The sequence below is a fragment of the Ornithorhynchus anatinus genome, chromosome 12 (genome assembly GCF_004115215.2).
Source record: "Ornithorhynchus anatinus isolate Pmale09 chromosome 12, mOrnAna1.pri.v4, whole genome shotgun sequence".
Lineage (NCBI taxonomy): Eukaryota > Metazoa > Chordata > Mammalia > Monotremata > Ornithorhynchidae > Ornithorhynchus > Ornithorhynchus anatinus.
Genome location: NC_041739.1, coordinates 32,880,229 through 32,896,694, shown reverse-complemented (window position 1 = coordinate 32,896,694; position 16,466 = coordinate 32,880,229). Strand labels below are relative to the sequence as shown.

The following is a 16,466-nucleotide window of genomic DNA, read 5'->3' as shown; positions in this document are numbered from 1 at the left end:
ACACAGGGGAATCAGGTTGTCTCACGTGGAGTTCACAGTCTTAATCCCCATTTTACAGATGAGGTAACTGAGGCACGGAGAAGTTAAGTGACTTGCCCACAGTCACACAGCTGACAAGTGGCAGAGCTGGGATTCGAACCCACGACCTCTGACTCCAAAGCCCGTGATCTTTCCACTGAGCCACGCTGCAAGCCATCATCATCATCATCAAGGAAACGTGCCTAACAATTCTGTTTTACTGTATTCCCAAGTGCTCAGTAGTGTGCTCTGCACATTGTAAACATTTTGTAAATATCAATGATTGATACTGGATAGGATAAGCCCTTTGAGGGTAAGGACCATGTCCACTATTTCTATTATATCATTTCAAATAGTAGGTGTTCAGTAAATACTACTGATAGTTACTCCATTTTATTTTACTCCTATTCAGTTTTCCGTAACCTTTATATGGACTCTGCTGCTTCATTCTCCTCAGATGATAATAATTGTAAATACATCTGCAAACTTTGGGAGATCTGTCCCTTCTCTGCGGTAATTTCATACAGCCTGCGTAAGCCCTTATCCTTTCCTTTTTTAATTGAATGACCTTTAATTTAGGCAAAGAGAATGTCTTTTATGCCAAATGTCTTCTCTCTTACAGGTTTCCAACAAATTTGAAAATGAAAGTCAGATTCAATTGTCTAACCAAATAACACATTAACTGCTACTCATCTCATTGTGACAAGGTTTGTCTCAGTAATTGCATATAGCCAAAAAAGGGTCTTTCCTCACTCTGGAATTTTAAAAAGTCTGATATCCACTCCCATCCCAATTTTTTGCTAACCTATCAATTAAGAGGTCTCATACTGGAAGTTAAATATAGGAATCATATTCCAGTGCACTCACTCACTTCTAGCCCGGTCTCTGAAATAACTTTGGCACGCTTTGGATGGCAGAATGATATTTATACTAGTAACATTTGATGAAGTAGTTCTAGTCAGTCTTTTAACATTTAAAAAGTTTGAGAACAAATAAGAAAAATACAAGAATGCTCTCCATAAACACATAAGTCAACTGACGATGCTGAGTAAGGTCTCAGTATTTTCTATATCATAATCATTAGCTGTCCTTTAGGTCACTAGTGATATCTGCCACTTTTTCCAAGGTTTACCTATTTTTCTAATTCATTTAGCCAATTGCGCTTACCTTTCTACACATCCCAAATGGCCCTCATTTCACAATCATATTTCTTTAGTCAAGGCAGTAGGAATTGCTTGTTACTTTTAAAATGAACCCCAAATAGTAAATGTAATTCATGACTAAATCCCCCACTGGGTGAAAGAAATCCTCTTTGCATCAGTTCACTCACATCTTCAGTGTCTTCCCCCATTTTGTGTCTCACTGCTACTTGTCCTTTTCATATTTATATGCATCCAATCCAGCTGAGAAACAGCTTGGCCTAGTGGCTAGAGCGTGAGCCTAGGAGTCAGAAGGACTTGGGTTCTAATCCCAGCTGTGCCAGTTATCTGCTGTGTGACTTTAGGTAAGTCACCAACTTCTCTGGGCCTCAGTTACCACATCTGTAAAATGAGGATTGAGACTATGAGCCACATGTGGGGCATGGACCGTGACCAAACCTAATTAACTTGTATCTACACCAACTCTTAATGTAGTGCCTGGCACATAGTAAGCGTTTAAAAAGTATCAAAAGGTCTGCATTTTTTTCATCATCGGCTCCGGATCAGAGGTAGACAAAATGTGACCTAGTGGCTAGATTTAGCCCCACATTGTATTCGGTCTGGCCATTAGGGCTGACCTGGGCCGACAGACTCCTTGTGGAAGGGAGTGTGTGACTGTGAGCATCATGTTCTTCCTGATTCTCAGCCAGCGCAGATGCTGCCAATAACTCCACCTGCCTTTTGGCACTTTTCATGTGCTCTCTCTCTCTTGTCAGGCAAACTCTGCCTGCTTCAAAATTGGGAAAGTACTCCTCCAGCCCAAACAATCGCTCACCCTCGCACTAGACATCTTCAATAATTATCGCTCTCTTTGGCACCTCACAACTTCATGTAGTTCACAGATATAAATTCCAAATATAAATATGAAATTTTGTATGTAGCATATCCTCCACTGGCAGCATAGTGACTAGCACTGCCATAGCTGTAGGTGGGTATGGAGCTGTTCTTTATACGTCTGCATCAAAACTGCTTCTAGCCCTTGAATCGAAGCACCCATAATACCTGAATAACTTCAACCTATTAATCTTACTGATAATGGTCTTTTTCTATACACGACACGATCTTCCCCCCTCCTTCTACCACCACCCACCAAAGACCTTTAATAGCTTATTTCTCAAATTCAAAGGGAACATTCTTTCCAACAACATTTACCATGCATGATAATGCTCTCTGTAACCCTTCCTTGCCTTTTGGAGCAATTATAATTTTAAGTGTCTTTATTAGGTTCAGATATATTTCCATACTACCTGCCAACAGTTTTTCCCAAAGTATGAAATTTTTTTTTGAAGTCTGCATTTTCTTTTATTGTTTCATGCCTACAGTGTATATTTTAAACCAATGTCCATTCATTTTCCTTATATTCATTTGAGTGAACCACCAATTAGTATTGAATCCATGTACATATTTATACTTCTCTTTGTTGAACATTTATGCAAAACTAAGGATGCTGGTCTTCAACCTAATACATTGACTTTCTAAATTAACTCACTGGATTTTACCAAAATCCTCTACAGAGCCATCTAGAGAGGGAAATTATTTGGCTTCTGACACTTGTCCAAAAGTTTTGTTTCAGGAACTGGAGTTCTTGAGATCAAAGATGGTTTAAGAAATCCACTGCCCTCTTCCTTACCTAACCCCCACATTCATTCAGGGTCCATTTTTTCCTTTAAAATTATTTGCATTTATAATTTATTTCATCTTTTAAAGTTTTCCTTTACTGATAAAATTTAGTTTCATATCAACATTATAGCCACTGCAAAAATATGCTATATTTTCAATTATCTCTTCATAGTGACCTTGAATATTACACTATTTCCCTGGAGCAGGTTTTACACTCTAAACATTTTCCCAAATGTCTAACTTGAATTTGAGCTCATGGTTCAAATACCATGTCTAGTGTTTTATCAATTCTCCCCCCGTACCAAAAAAAAAAAATTCTGTTTAATTTTAAATCTATTATGATACTTTTTTTTTACCTGGGCAACCAAATCTAGTAAAATCATTTAAGGTCTATTTAGTATTAGCTCTCTTCTGCAATCTGGACTTTCCATCTGCTTCTATATTTCCCAATGTACATCAGCATATTTGAAATAAGTAATTTTTGCTGACTTTTAGTTGAAGGGATTCCATTACATGCTTTGGTTTCCTATTCCAATTTCCAGTCAGGAAGGTGTTCATAGTATCCGTAACCAGGAGTGAGGGGGCCACAGGGAGGTGGAGAGCTGCTATCCGAAATGAACAGATTTTGTGGCTATCACATTTGTGCTTGCAAATGTGAATTCAAAGGTGGAATGGGGCTATATAAGCACAAAAAACAAAACCTGGTTTACCGGTTCTCAAAATATCATTCTGCACATGTCTCTCCACTCCTCAAAAAATCTCCAACAGTTGTGCATTCCTCTCCACATTTTTTCATGGTAACTGTTAAGCGCTTACTATGTGTCAACCACTGCTCTCACCACTGGGACAGTTACCAGTTAATTGGGTCGAACATAGGTCCTGTTTCTCAAGGGGCTCACTCTAAGGAGAAGGGAGAAGAGGTTTTGCACCCCCATTTTCCAGTTGAGGAAAGTGAGGCACAGAGAAGTGAAGTGACTTATTGGAGGTTGCACAGCCAGGACTAGAAACTCAGGTTGTCTGACTTCAAAACCCATGCTTTTTCCACTAGATCACCCTGCTTCTCCCAGAAACTCCTGATGATCGGCTTTAAGGCAATCAACTCTCTCCCTCCTACATACCCTAACTATTCTCCCATTACATCCTAACTCACATGCTTCAATGTCCCTCATGCCAACCTTCTCACTATGCTTTGTTATTGCTCTTGCCAGGGACTTCTTGCTCATACCCTCCCTTCTACCCAGAACAACCACTTCCTCCATATTTAAGTTCCTTCTCAAATCACATCTCTTTGGTGGAGACTTCTGTGATTAGTTTCTCTTGTCCCCAGACTCTATCCCCTAAACAAATGGATACACACCCTCCTGTTACAGTTATGCATGTTTATTTATACTCTTTTCCTTCCTCCTGCCTGCAATTCACTTTAGAGCTTGTCTCCCCTGCTAGACGGAAAGCAAGGATCATGTCTATCAACTCTAGTGCACTCTCCTAGGAGCTTAGTACAATTTGTGCATACAGTAAAGTGCTTAACAAATTCTACTGAGACAAAATCCAGTAAAAAGAACAGGACTGATAGTCGTGAGAGCCAGGACCTAATCCCACTTTTGCCATTTAGCTGCTGTGTGATCCTGACTTCTCCATGCTTCAATTTTCTCCTTCATAAAATAGCTATCACACATCCGTTCTCCCACCCTCTTTAGTTGTGAGCCTCCCTTGGGAAAGGGACAGTGTCTCTGAGGACTGTATTGTTTCTACGCAGAGTTTCTCACCAGTGCTCGGTGCATAGTAAGAATTTATCAAAATGACAATTATTATTACGAGAGATTGGTTGCTGAACTGTGGCAGCAAGGCAGTACTCTTTGGTGTGCAAATGGTGATTAAAAAGTGCTGCATTCTGCTTCATGGATTTATGATCTGTTTATTTTTCAACCTAAATTGGCCATTCTGGCCTGAAAGGAAGTGGAAGCAACTTTAATCCTCTAATGATGGCTCATTCTTCCCTCATCAGGAGAGAAGGAGGTGAGTAGCCTTTGATGGTGTGAAGATAATTATAAACAAATTAGAGAAACAGCATGGCTTAGTAGATAGAGCATGGGCCTGGGAGTCAGAAGGCTGTGGGTTCTACTTCCGGATCTGATACTTGTCTGTCTGCTTTGTGACCTTGGGCAAGTCACTTCCCTGCTCTGTACATCAGTTACTTCATCTGTAAAATGGAGAGTAAGACTGTGAGCCCGATGTGAGACAGGGACTGTGTCCAACCTAATATGCTTGTATCCACCCCCGCGCTTAGTATAATGCGTGGCACAAAGTAAACTCTTAACAAATACCACAGTTATAATAATAATGAACAATCTATTCAATGCTAGATTAGTTAATTTCAGTATCATCTGTCTTTCACTAAAACTTGTTTATCCGTCTGTGTTTCTTTCTTATGAATTCTTCCCTAGTTTTCTGTTCTTCTAGAGATTTAGAGTCCAAACTCCCCCCGCACTCTCTCTGTCTCCTTCCACGATCCTCAAGTCCTCTAAATCTTTAGATTGGAAAGATCTTTAGATTGTAAGCTCACTGTGGGCAGGGCATCTGTCTACTAACTCATATTGTTCTCTCCCAAGTGCTTAGTACAATGCTCTGCACACAGAAAGCGCTCAGTACATATGATTGATTTTATCTCCTTGAGGATAGGAATCATGCCTTTAAACTATCATACTCACGTGGCTCTGCCATTTGCCTGTTTTGAGACCTTGGGCATGTCACTTAACTTTAACCTTGGGCATGTCTCAGTTTCCTCAATCGTAAAATGGGGAATAATGGGGTAAAATGGGGATAAAGGAAATGGGGACCTTTCTCCCTCCCCTCTTATATTCTGAGCCCCACATGAGAGAGGGGCTGAGTTCGGCCTGATTGTTTTGTATCTCGGCACATAGTACAGTGTTTAGCACATAGTAAGTGCTTAACAAATATCACCCTCATCATCATTACTATAATAATTTCAAATGCTTAGTGCTCTGCAAAGAGTAAGTGCTTGATACACAGTATTAGTTGGTGGAGTACAGTAACCTCAGAGCCCAGAAACGCTTAACTAAAGGGAAGATTATTTTTTTCTCAGTTCCATGTTCACTCCAGTTCCTCACTTTATTTCCATCATAACAGCACTAACTTTCTGAGTCATATTCAAGATGTGGTCCATATGGCCCTTAAATATTTTCCATGCCTTTTTTTTTTTTTGGAACAGGGTGGGAGGTAAAGAGAGAAATAAGAAGGGATGAGAGGAAGTTTCAGGTTGAATGTAAAGGGAGAACAAGTGCTGGCAATTGTAGCTATATTGTCATACTGTTTACTTTGGAAAAGCAAATCTAAAAAACTAGACAATAATTCATGCCATGTTTTTTGAAAAGCAGAGCTAGAAAACAGGGAGCTTCCACTAAATTAAGCATGAATAAAATCCCAGACAGATAAATAAAATATCAAGCAAAAGCTGTTAATATCGAGGGGCTCAGCAGTACCGAAAAAACAATTGATCATCACCGTTATAGGATATTTTTTATACAGTGTCTCGGTAAAATTAATGGAACTAAAGGCATCATCTTCTTTGAAATTGAACCGAGTCCAGAGGAAAAACTTTAAATAACAAAACACCATTTCTACTTCTTCTTCTTTTTTTTTTTTTGTGAGGCAGGGTTGGGGGGCGGGGGCGCCAGAAGCGGAGGGTGGTGAAAATCTAGTCCGGGAGTAGACGAAATAAGACTACATTGCAGATCTTCTCGACTTCTCCTGCCTCATTCCAGAACAGATGCAGGTTATTTGGGGAGTTCCTCAGAATTTTATCACATTACTTAACACGAATGGACCTGTGTTTGCCAGCTCTCACGTTTGAAGTTCAGCATTCATCTTGGAACACATTTTAATGACCAAATACCATAAAAGTTTGACTATGGGTTGAAGAGAAAATAAACATTTAGGAAAAAGGGAAGGCTTTTGTGACTTCTGAAATAAGGAAGGAAGATTAATACCATTTCAGTCTGGATAAAAAAAGTATGTCATTGGGTCAGATCAACTGTCATCCAACTGAGTATTGTTTCCAGTTAGAGGAAAAGAGTAATAGTCCCCTTTCTTGACATTAATCATTACGGTTAATCTAGTATTCCTACTTAATCTGTATAAACTTTTCATTTGTGAAATGCTCCAAATTTAAATTGTACAACTCTTTTAGGCCAATACAACTTGCTCTGATAAATGCTATTTTCTGACACTTGATCACAAAGAAATATTTTGTCTCATTTCAAAGCTATAAACATCAGGCTTCATTCAGGGTACCCTCTGTCTGCTGCTCACCATGGATAGGGAACGTGTTGACCGACTCTTGTTATATTGTAAGTTCCCAAGTCCTTAGCACACAGAAAGCACTCAATAGATGCCATTGATGATGACTATGTCTTGGGATTTACTGATAATTATATTTTTGCCCTGCCCACTTGTTTCATGTTTTGGAATCCTTTAATCATATTCTGTCTTGGCCCTCATCTTTTTCAGAGTGTAAAGTCCTAATGTTTTTATTCTATCCTCATATGGAGTGTAATCACAAACCTTGATTGTTTTGTGGGTTGCCCAATGGGCAACCAATCTCTGTATCTTCTCTTGTTATATCTAGACTATAACGGCCTCCTCACTGTTCTCCCTTCTACCAGTCTCTCCCCAGCTCCAATCTATTCGATACACTGCTGCGTGGATCCACTCCTTGAGGCACATCCCCTCATCCAAAAGCACCTCCAGTGTCTTCCCATTTCCCAGAGCAAGAAAGTCTTCAAGGCGCTCCATCAACTCTCCCCATCTTATTATAAATCAACTATCTCCAATCAGTACTCTCCAGCTTACTCTTTCTCTCTTTTCTTCTCAATGGCATTTGTTAAATGCTTGCTATTTGCCAGGTACCGTTCTAGGCACTGGGATAGATACAAGGTAATGAGATTGGACACAGTCCTTTTCCCACATAGGGATCACAGCCTTAATCCCCCTTTTACAGATGAAGGAACTGAGGCACGGAGAAGTTAAGTGACTTGCCCAAGGTCACACAGCAGACAAGTGGAGGATGTGGGATTAGAACCCAGGTCCTCTCACTCTCAAGGCTCTTTCCCCTAGGCTTCACTGTTTATCAACAGTCGCTGGTGTTGGGTTGTAATTTGGCCACCCAAGCTCTAACCAGCTCATTCAGAGACCCATAATGGTAATTGATTTACTGAGATCGTTAATTGCAAAACTGTCTTGCAAAGATAGTGGTCAAGAATTAGGCATGACATCCCCAAACTTCTTGGCATCAATTGATCTGGGAATAATGATCCCAACTCTTGTCAAACTGACATTCTCAACTGCCAGCCAAGGTCGCGACAGGAAAAGATGACAGAATTGAAACAATTGTCTTCTGTTGGCATTAAACTGGACTACCACAAAACAGCAATTTAGTGGTTTCAATTTGAGTAAGTTTCATGAGTGCTTCTATTTCTGTGGCCTGTCCGCTTGAATTCTCTGAAGTTCAAAGCCAAATTTAATTCAGACTTCAAAATTCTAACCTCCAAATTGCTTTCATCTTCTAGATGCTAAGCTCCTAGAGAGTAAGATTTTTTTTAAATTCACTGAAAAGCTTCTCCAGACACATTCAATGTGAACTCAATTGTTACAACTGCCTGACTAAAAAAAAAAAAAAAGTCCTTTCTTATCAATGAATTAAACTTCTAGTAGAGCCAACAATGGACAGATACTGAATGGAAGAGAGGTTTGTTTGTATGGGGAATGACACAAGAGTTGAGAAGGGAAGAAAGAAGCATACATAGGGAATGCTCAATCCACCCCAAGTAAAAGAGAATCTTGCAATATATACTGCCCATTTATTTCTATTAATGTTTGTCTCCCTATTTATACTGTAAGCTCATTGTGGGCAGGGAATGTGTTTGTTATATTGTTATATTGTACTCTCTCAAGCCCTTAGTACAGTGCTCTGCACACAGTAAGCACTCAGTAAATACAATTGATAGACTGAAGTCAGGGAGTTGGGACTGGACTCCCAGATTCTCTATCCTTTAGGTCACTCTGCTTCTCTAAGTCGTTGGCTTAAAATGGACCAAAACTTCTTAGAACCTAGATGACAATTCTGGTCCTTGTTGCTAAGTATCCAGTTGGCACTTTTGGGTTTGGCCTAAGGTTCGACAGACACTAACAACTCTGATATATCATACTCTCCTAAATGCTTAGTATAGTGGTTGGCACACAGAAGGCACACAATAAATACCAATGGTTAGTTGATCGATTGACAGAAAACGCCGTGAAAGAGTTAAAAACGAGAAGCACTGTGCTCTAGAAAAAGAGTTCACGCCTGGGAGTTAGGAGATCTGGGTTCTGATTCCAACTCTGCTACCTGCCTGCTGCGTGACTTTGGGCAAGTCACTTCACTTCTCTGTGCCTCTGTTTCATCATCCATAAAATGGGGATTGAATAAGCTGTTCTTCCTCCCCCTTATACCGTGTACTTTGGGTGTGAAAGAGACTTCTTTTATATCTATCCCACGGCTTAGTACAGTGCTCGACACTCTATTAAACATTGGGAGAGTACAAAAGAGTTGGTAGATACATTCCCTTCCCACCAAGGAGGCAAACACTGATATAAATAAATTACAGATATGTACCTAGGTGCTGAGACTGAGGGAGGGGTGAATAAAGGGCGCAGCTGGGGTTGGAGAAGTAAATTTGGGAGTCATCCACACATGGAGGGAAGCTGAAGGAGACCCAGAACAGAGATTTGCAGGACACCTTCTGTTAGGAAATGAGAGGAGGAAGAGGAGCCATGAATGTGACCAAGGAAGAGTGGTCAAAAGGTAGGAAGAGAACTACATGAGTACTGAGCTAGTAAAACCATGGTCTGAAAGAGTGTAACTTCAATATTTTAGAGTTGCTTCTTTCGATTTTTTAAGTTTAACATGTTTTCATTACTGATTGGATTCTACTCTTTGTCGTTCCTTGCATCTGTCCTCTTCCACTTAGACTATGAGACCCTTATGGACGAGAGAAGATGTGTCAAAGGATTTTTAGACCCTTGATTTGCCCGATCGCCAGGGCTCAAAGCATGGGGAATAAATACAAATAAACAAGCAACACAATTTCATACGGGGCATGTTCCACGTCGTTCATTATGTAATATTCTATTAGCAAAGGTCCCCAACACAAACACTGCTGAAGTCCACCCTCTTCCTTATTCTCTCCATCCATCACAGTAAATCGATCATATTTATTGAGCACATACTGTGCGCAGAGCACTGTACTGAGTGCTTGGGAAAGTACACTGCAACAGGGGTGGTAGACGCGTTCCCCGCTGACAAAGAGCTAGCAGTTTAGAGGGGACTAGGACTAGAAAGCATCATCATCATCATCATCATCATCATAATAATGATGGCATTTGTTAAGCACTTACTACATGCAAAGCACCGTTTTAAGCGCTGGGGTGATACAAGGTCATCAGGTTATCCCACGTGGGGCTCACAGTTTTAATCCCCATTTTACAGATGAGGTAACTGAGGCACAGAGAAGTTAAGTGCCTTGCCCAAAGCTACCCAGCTGACAAGTGGCGGAGCTGGGATTCGAACCCATGACCTCTGACTCCCAAGCCCGGGCTCTTTCCACTGAGCCATGCCGCTTCTCACTAGTAATCCTAATCATAGGATTACTATGATTATTATATCTCTATATATTATATAATTATATATTAGGTGATTATGATTACTATGATTATTGTGACTAGGACTCCTAATCACAGGATCATAGGTACTCACTAATGCAAACTCCTTGTTGAGAATCATCTGCTCCACGAGGGATGACTCGTTTTGGAAGAGATGGGGCTGCAAGTGACTCCACATATGAGGAAACCACCAGAATTCATCCACAGACCGCAGCAGGAGGTCGTCACCTTCATCTTCCTCCTCAGTTCCTACAAAATAAGTGAATTCCCATTTAGATAAAAATGGTGCCTAAAGGCAACCCTAACACATTGCTTATTATCATTGAGTGCTTACTGTGTGCAGAGCACTTTACTAAGCACTTGGGAGAGTACAATACAACCAAGTTGGTAGACAAGCTCATTGCCCACGATTCCCTTACTGTCTATATGAGAGGCTCCAGTTCGAATTTTAGAATAATAATAATGTTGGTATTTGTTAAGCACTTACTATGTGCAGAGAACTGTTCTAAGCGCTGGGGTAGATACGGGGTAATCAGGTTGTCCCACGTGAGGCTCACAGTTAATCCCCATTTTTCAGATGAGGGAACTGAGGCACAGAGAAGTTAAGTGACTTGCCCACAGTCACACAGCTGACAAGTGGCAGAGCCGGGATTCGAACTCATGACCTCTGACTCCTAAGCCCATGCTCATTCCACTGAGCCATGCTGCTTCTCTAGATTCTAGATTCTAGAAGGAATCTGAAGGATGACATTTGGGAGGAATGACCCCCAAACCAATTTAGGGGCTTAAGGTTCAATCACCAACTTTTCAGCTAGTGACAGAAGATCCATCTGCCCCATCTTACATATCATCCCTGAAACCAAAATCTGCAACTGAATCTTAACTGATAATTTTGTTGTCACCGTACAGGGCACACAGAAACCTGCTTGATCTTCTGTTGCTTTACACGTTTTCCCAAGTTAACAGTAGCAGAAATGTGTTTTTATCAGTAAGATCAACCAGCATGGAACCCAAACCCAGAGAGCAGCTGCTGTGAGCAAAGAGTGCCACTTTACAACAGTCATTTTCTGATCAGAACAACACTGGAAAGAACATTCTGAGTAATTGGTTGTTTTCATGTTGTTAACTCATAAAGGAAAAAAAAAATGAAATATCATGAACTGGAACCAACTAGGTCTAGGGTTCAAATGATCTAAGTTCACCCTGTTTGTGCAGGTGATTATAGGGAACGGGCAAAATGGCATAAATTCCCCATTTGATTGGAGACTTTTTATAATAACTCCTTTCTTGAATTTCCCAGCAGACTTGGATTTAAGCTAAACTGTCCTGAATTGAAGTAGTTTCACGTATTAATTTGTTCAGTTTCTCAACTGTTTCCCCTCTATGTTTGTTTGCCTAAAACTGGAAGTATCTAGTAGACAAGGACATGAAAAGCAGAACTATTTTTGAATAGCCTCCAGAAAAGTCTCCCAGAAAGACAATGTATCCTTAATGATGTTGACGAACTAGGACTATGATGAGCAGGGAGGGGAAGAAAAGAGTCAAAGAATAAAGGGTAGTGAGAGGAAAATAAGGTTGATGAATTTCTTGTGATTGAGGTAATAACAATAATAATAATTATTATGGTACTTGTTAAGCAGTTACTATGTGCCAAGCACTGTTCTAAGTGTTGGAGTAGATGCAAGCTAATCAGGTTGGACGCAATCCCTATCCGACATGGGGCTCACAGTCTTAATCCCCATTTTACAGATGAGGGAACTGAAGCCCAGAGAGAGAAGTTAAATGACTTGCCCAAGGTCACACAGCAGAAATGTGACAGACTGGGGATTAGAAACCAGGGATTTCTGATTCCCGGGCCCACGCTCTATCTGTCTCCCCCGATTAGACTGTAAGCCCGTCAAACGGCAGGGACTGTATCTGTTGCCGGCTTGGTCACTCCAAGCGCTTAGTACAGTGCTCTGCACATAGTAAGCGCTCAATAAATACTATTGAATGAATGAATGAATCCATCACGCCACACTGCTCCTCATAGAAGTACACATCTGTGGAAAGCTTAGTCCAAATGAAACGGGAAAACTTCATATACTTTCTTGTGATTGAGGTAGAAATACGAATCCGTGAAAAGGTTCCTCCAAATGAAACAGGAGAAAACTGCATTCTTCTCACTAACAACATTTAAAGAGGAAGCTTTGGGAGAAGCGGCTTGGGCTGTGCACAGAATTGAAGAAAAGAGGTGGGAGGGGAATGAGCAGAGTTGAATTCTAAGGACCAGAGTGAGCTCGGGACCCTGGGTATCGTGGAGCTTCTTCGAGCAGCCAAAGCGGCACTGCCACCGGTTTCACTCAAGCTCTGTGGATCGCCCCCACGTTGGAGCTGTGGTCCCTGTTGGGTAGCAGTGTTTCTTTGTGATCTGGAGATGCAGGCTTCAGCCGCAGCGGTGATGAACACCCTAGCTCAAGTCAACGTGCTCTCGGGGGCACGGCGCTGTCTTCAAACCGGGAACCGGGACCCCCTCGGGGGCCGAGGGAGTTGGACGACTCACGCAGAAATGCCACACCTGGGCCAGGTGGGTCTTCAGCTACGGTGGCCTGAAGCAAGTGCCACAGTCACTGTGACTCACATTCTTGACATCATAACCCTGTACCATCACAATGCCTTACTCTCCTCTTGGTCCAACTGCAACATTCAGCTAGCAGCCCATCTCCCTCCTCCCGTTTCTTTCCCATGTCCTCAAATAAACTCTTTGCACTCCTCCAGTTTCTCCACTCGTCTTCCTCAATCAATCAATGGCATTTATTGAGCGTTTATTGAGCAAAGCACTGTACTAGGCCCCCAAAGTGACCAGTATTTTCAGATATTTGTTAAGCGCTCACTAGGTGTCGATCACTGTTCTAAGCACTGGGGTAGATATAAAATGAACCAGGTCAGACCCAGTCCCTGTACCACACAAGGCCTCTGGTCTAAGTATAAGAGAGAACAGGTATTGAATACTCACTTAACACTTGAGGAAACTGAGGCACACAGAAGTTAAGTGACTTGTTCAAGGTCACACAGCAGCCCCATTGCAGAGACAGGATTAGAACCCAGGTCTTCTGACTCCCAGGTCTCTGTTCTTTCCACTAGGACTATGCTGTTTCTCAAATCTGTTCCCCTCCGCTTGCCAAATCTCGTGTTTACTGTCTTAATCCTTCTTGACCTCTAGACTGCCTTTGACGATAAGAAACCCTCCCTTCTGGAGACACTTTGGAGCCTTGGTTTTTCTGATGGAGACCTTACTGGCTTATCTCCTACTGCTCTGATCCTTCTGAGTTTCTTTTGGCAGCTCTTCCTTTGTCTCTCACAGGTTAGCTGTGAGTATCCCTCAAGGCTCAGTTCTGGGTCCCCTTCTCTTCTCAATCTCTCCCCGGGCAGTTCACCCATTCTCTTGACTTTAACTACTGCCTAAATACAGATGACATCCAAACCTGTCTCACTGCCTCTAACCCCTCTTCCTCCTTATATTTTCACATTTCCTCTTGTCTTCAGGACCCCTCTAAGTGGATGTCCCACCAGCAACTTAACCTTTACTCCTCCCTCTCCTTCAAGTCCCTTTTTCAGTTCATCGCTCCTGTTGGCTCTTCCTTGACAAGACTTGGATAATCGTCCCACTTCCTTTCCATTTAAACTGCCACCAAGTGGGTCCAGACCCTCGTCATACCCTGATTTGACTACTGCATCAGCATCTTCACTCATATTCTCTCAGTCTCTCTCCCTCTGCAGCCCATACTCCTTTCTGCTGCCCAGACCGCTTTTCAAAAGCATTCTTTGGAGCACAGTTCCCTAATCTTCAGAAACCTCCAATGGTTGCCCATTCCTCTCTGAATCAAGCCGAAACTTCTGTTTGCTTTAAGGTATTCCATCAGTTCTGCTCCTCCTGCTTATCCTAGCTCCCATTATATGCTTCGTTCCTGTCAATTCAGCCTACTGGCACTCTCATCTTTCCAGCTGCCAACGTTTCACTCACTCTCCCTTCTGCCTGAAACTCCCTCCATTTCCCTATCTGGCCGATCACTGCTTTCTGCAATCTCAAAGTCCTTCTGAGATTATATCTCCTCTGGAAAGCCTTCCCTGATGAATCTCATTCCCCGATCTTATAACCACCACCCCCCGGCCCCAACTGCCATTTTAACACTGTGCGAAGCCTAGACCCTTGGGTAGTCACACCATCCCACTGCACTTATTCCATCTTCATACTCTACTCCTCCCTCCTATCTGCAATTCCTTTCAGAGGAGGTCTTCCCATTACATTGCCAGATTACAAACTCCTTGAAGGCACATATCACGTCTACTAATTCTATTTTACTCTCCCAAGCGCTTAGAACAGTGTTCTGCCACACAGTAGGTGGCCAATAAATATTACTGATTGATTGATGGTTCTCAACCTACATCAGTACCAAACTGACTTTGATTACAAAATAGGAAATAACATGGCCTAGGGGAAAGAGCAAACAAGAAAGCAGCAGAAGCAGCAGTTAGAGAGAGGAGAGCTGCTGACTAATCATACCTCTGCCACTAGCCAGCTGGGTGGCCTTGGGCAAGTCCATTCTTCCTGTATCAGTGCTTTGTTATCTGTAAAATTGAGATGGTAACTACATTCCCTTCCTCTTAGAGTGTTAGCCCCCACGAGGGACAGGGTTTTATGTCTGATCTCGATATCATACCTACCAGAGTGCTAGGTGCATTAAGAAAACTTAATACCACAATTACAACTATTATTTTTCTAATTCTATTGCCTATATTTCCCTAAAATTTGAACTTGAAACAAAATGTTTCTCCCATAACCCATTTTCAACCCCAAAAGGGATGCCAACTCAATGTTTCTTATCTCTTCACCATGGCAGAGTGAGATGATACCCACAAAAAGTTATTTCAGGGACTCTCCAGTGGATCGAAATAAAACACCATTCCTGTGAGTGTCCTTATGTATTCTGAATATACCTCTTTAGCAAAAAACCCCTTTCATTTAGTGAAACTATTATTCATTCTGGGAAATGGCATGGAGAATAAAATATGTGCTTCACCAGCAAGCACAGATTTAATGAGAATTTTGCTGCCTGTATAAGATGATGTATCATTGTTGAAGTGTTAAAGGGGCAAAATTTCAATATTGGAGTTTCAGCTAATTTGGTCACTCACACCTCCAAACTTGGTAGTGATTTTCAAAATCTTTTTGCTCTTTTTTGAATCCATACAGGTACTCATCCCTTCAGAAGAGTTGGTTTTACAGAAAATTAAATAAAATGGAAAGAGCAAAGATCAGGGAGTCAGGCATCTAAGCTCAGAAATATCACTGTCCTGGTCAACCTGGGGGAAGTCACAATTTTTATGTGCCTCAATTTCCTCACCTGTCAAAATGGGACCTAAATACCTGTTAATAACTATAATAATTAATAATTATAATATTTGTTAAGTGCTTAACCATGTGCCACTATACTAAGTGCTGGGGCAAATACAAGCAGATCAGGTTGGATATAATCCCTGTCCCATGTGGAGCTCACAGTCTCAATCCCCATTTTACAGATGAGGTAACTGAGGCTCAGAGAAGTGAAGTGACTTGCCCAAGGTCACCCAGCAGTCAAGTGGCGGGGCCGAGATTAGAACCCATGATCTTCAAGGTGTCTGCCAGGGGGGCCCATCCTTGGAAGGTCTTTCTGTAGTCTGGGAGAATGGGAGGAAACAGATTTCTTTTTCTGTTTGGCTCTGGACCTCAGCGTTGTCTCTCAGACATTGTTTCATCACTTACACTAGGAGCCCCATGTGGGACAGGTACTTTGACTGACTTGATTATCTTGCATCTACCCCAGCACTTATTATAGTTCTTGACATGCAGCAAGCACTTAAGAATAATTATAATAACTACCATGGTATTTGCTA

At 41.6% G+C, this 16,466-nt stretch overlaps 1 protein-coding gene across 1 annotated transcript in view; it reads right to left on the bottom strand.

Moving 5' to 3' along the window:
• NDST4 (N-deacetylase and N-sulfotransferase 4) overlaps positions 1-16,466 on the bottom strand; it is a 185,913-nt gene that overhangs the window by 86,294 nt on the left and 83,153 nt on the right. Inside the window, exon 4 of the mRNA XM_039913706.1 lies at positions 10,648-10,802. Within this exon, the coding sequence (XP_039769640.1) occupies positions 10,648-10,802 (155 nt within the window). The remainder of the gene's footprint in view (positions 1-10,647; positions 10,803-16,466) is intronic.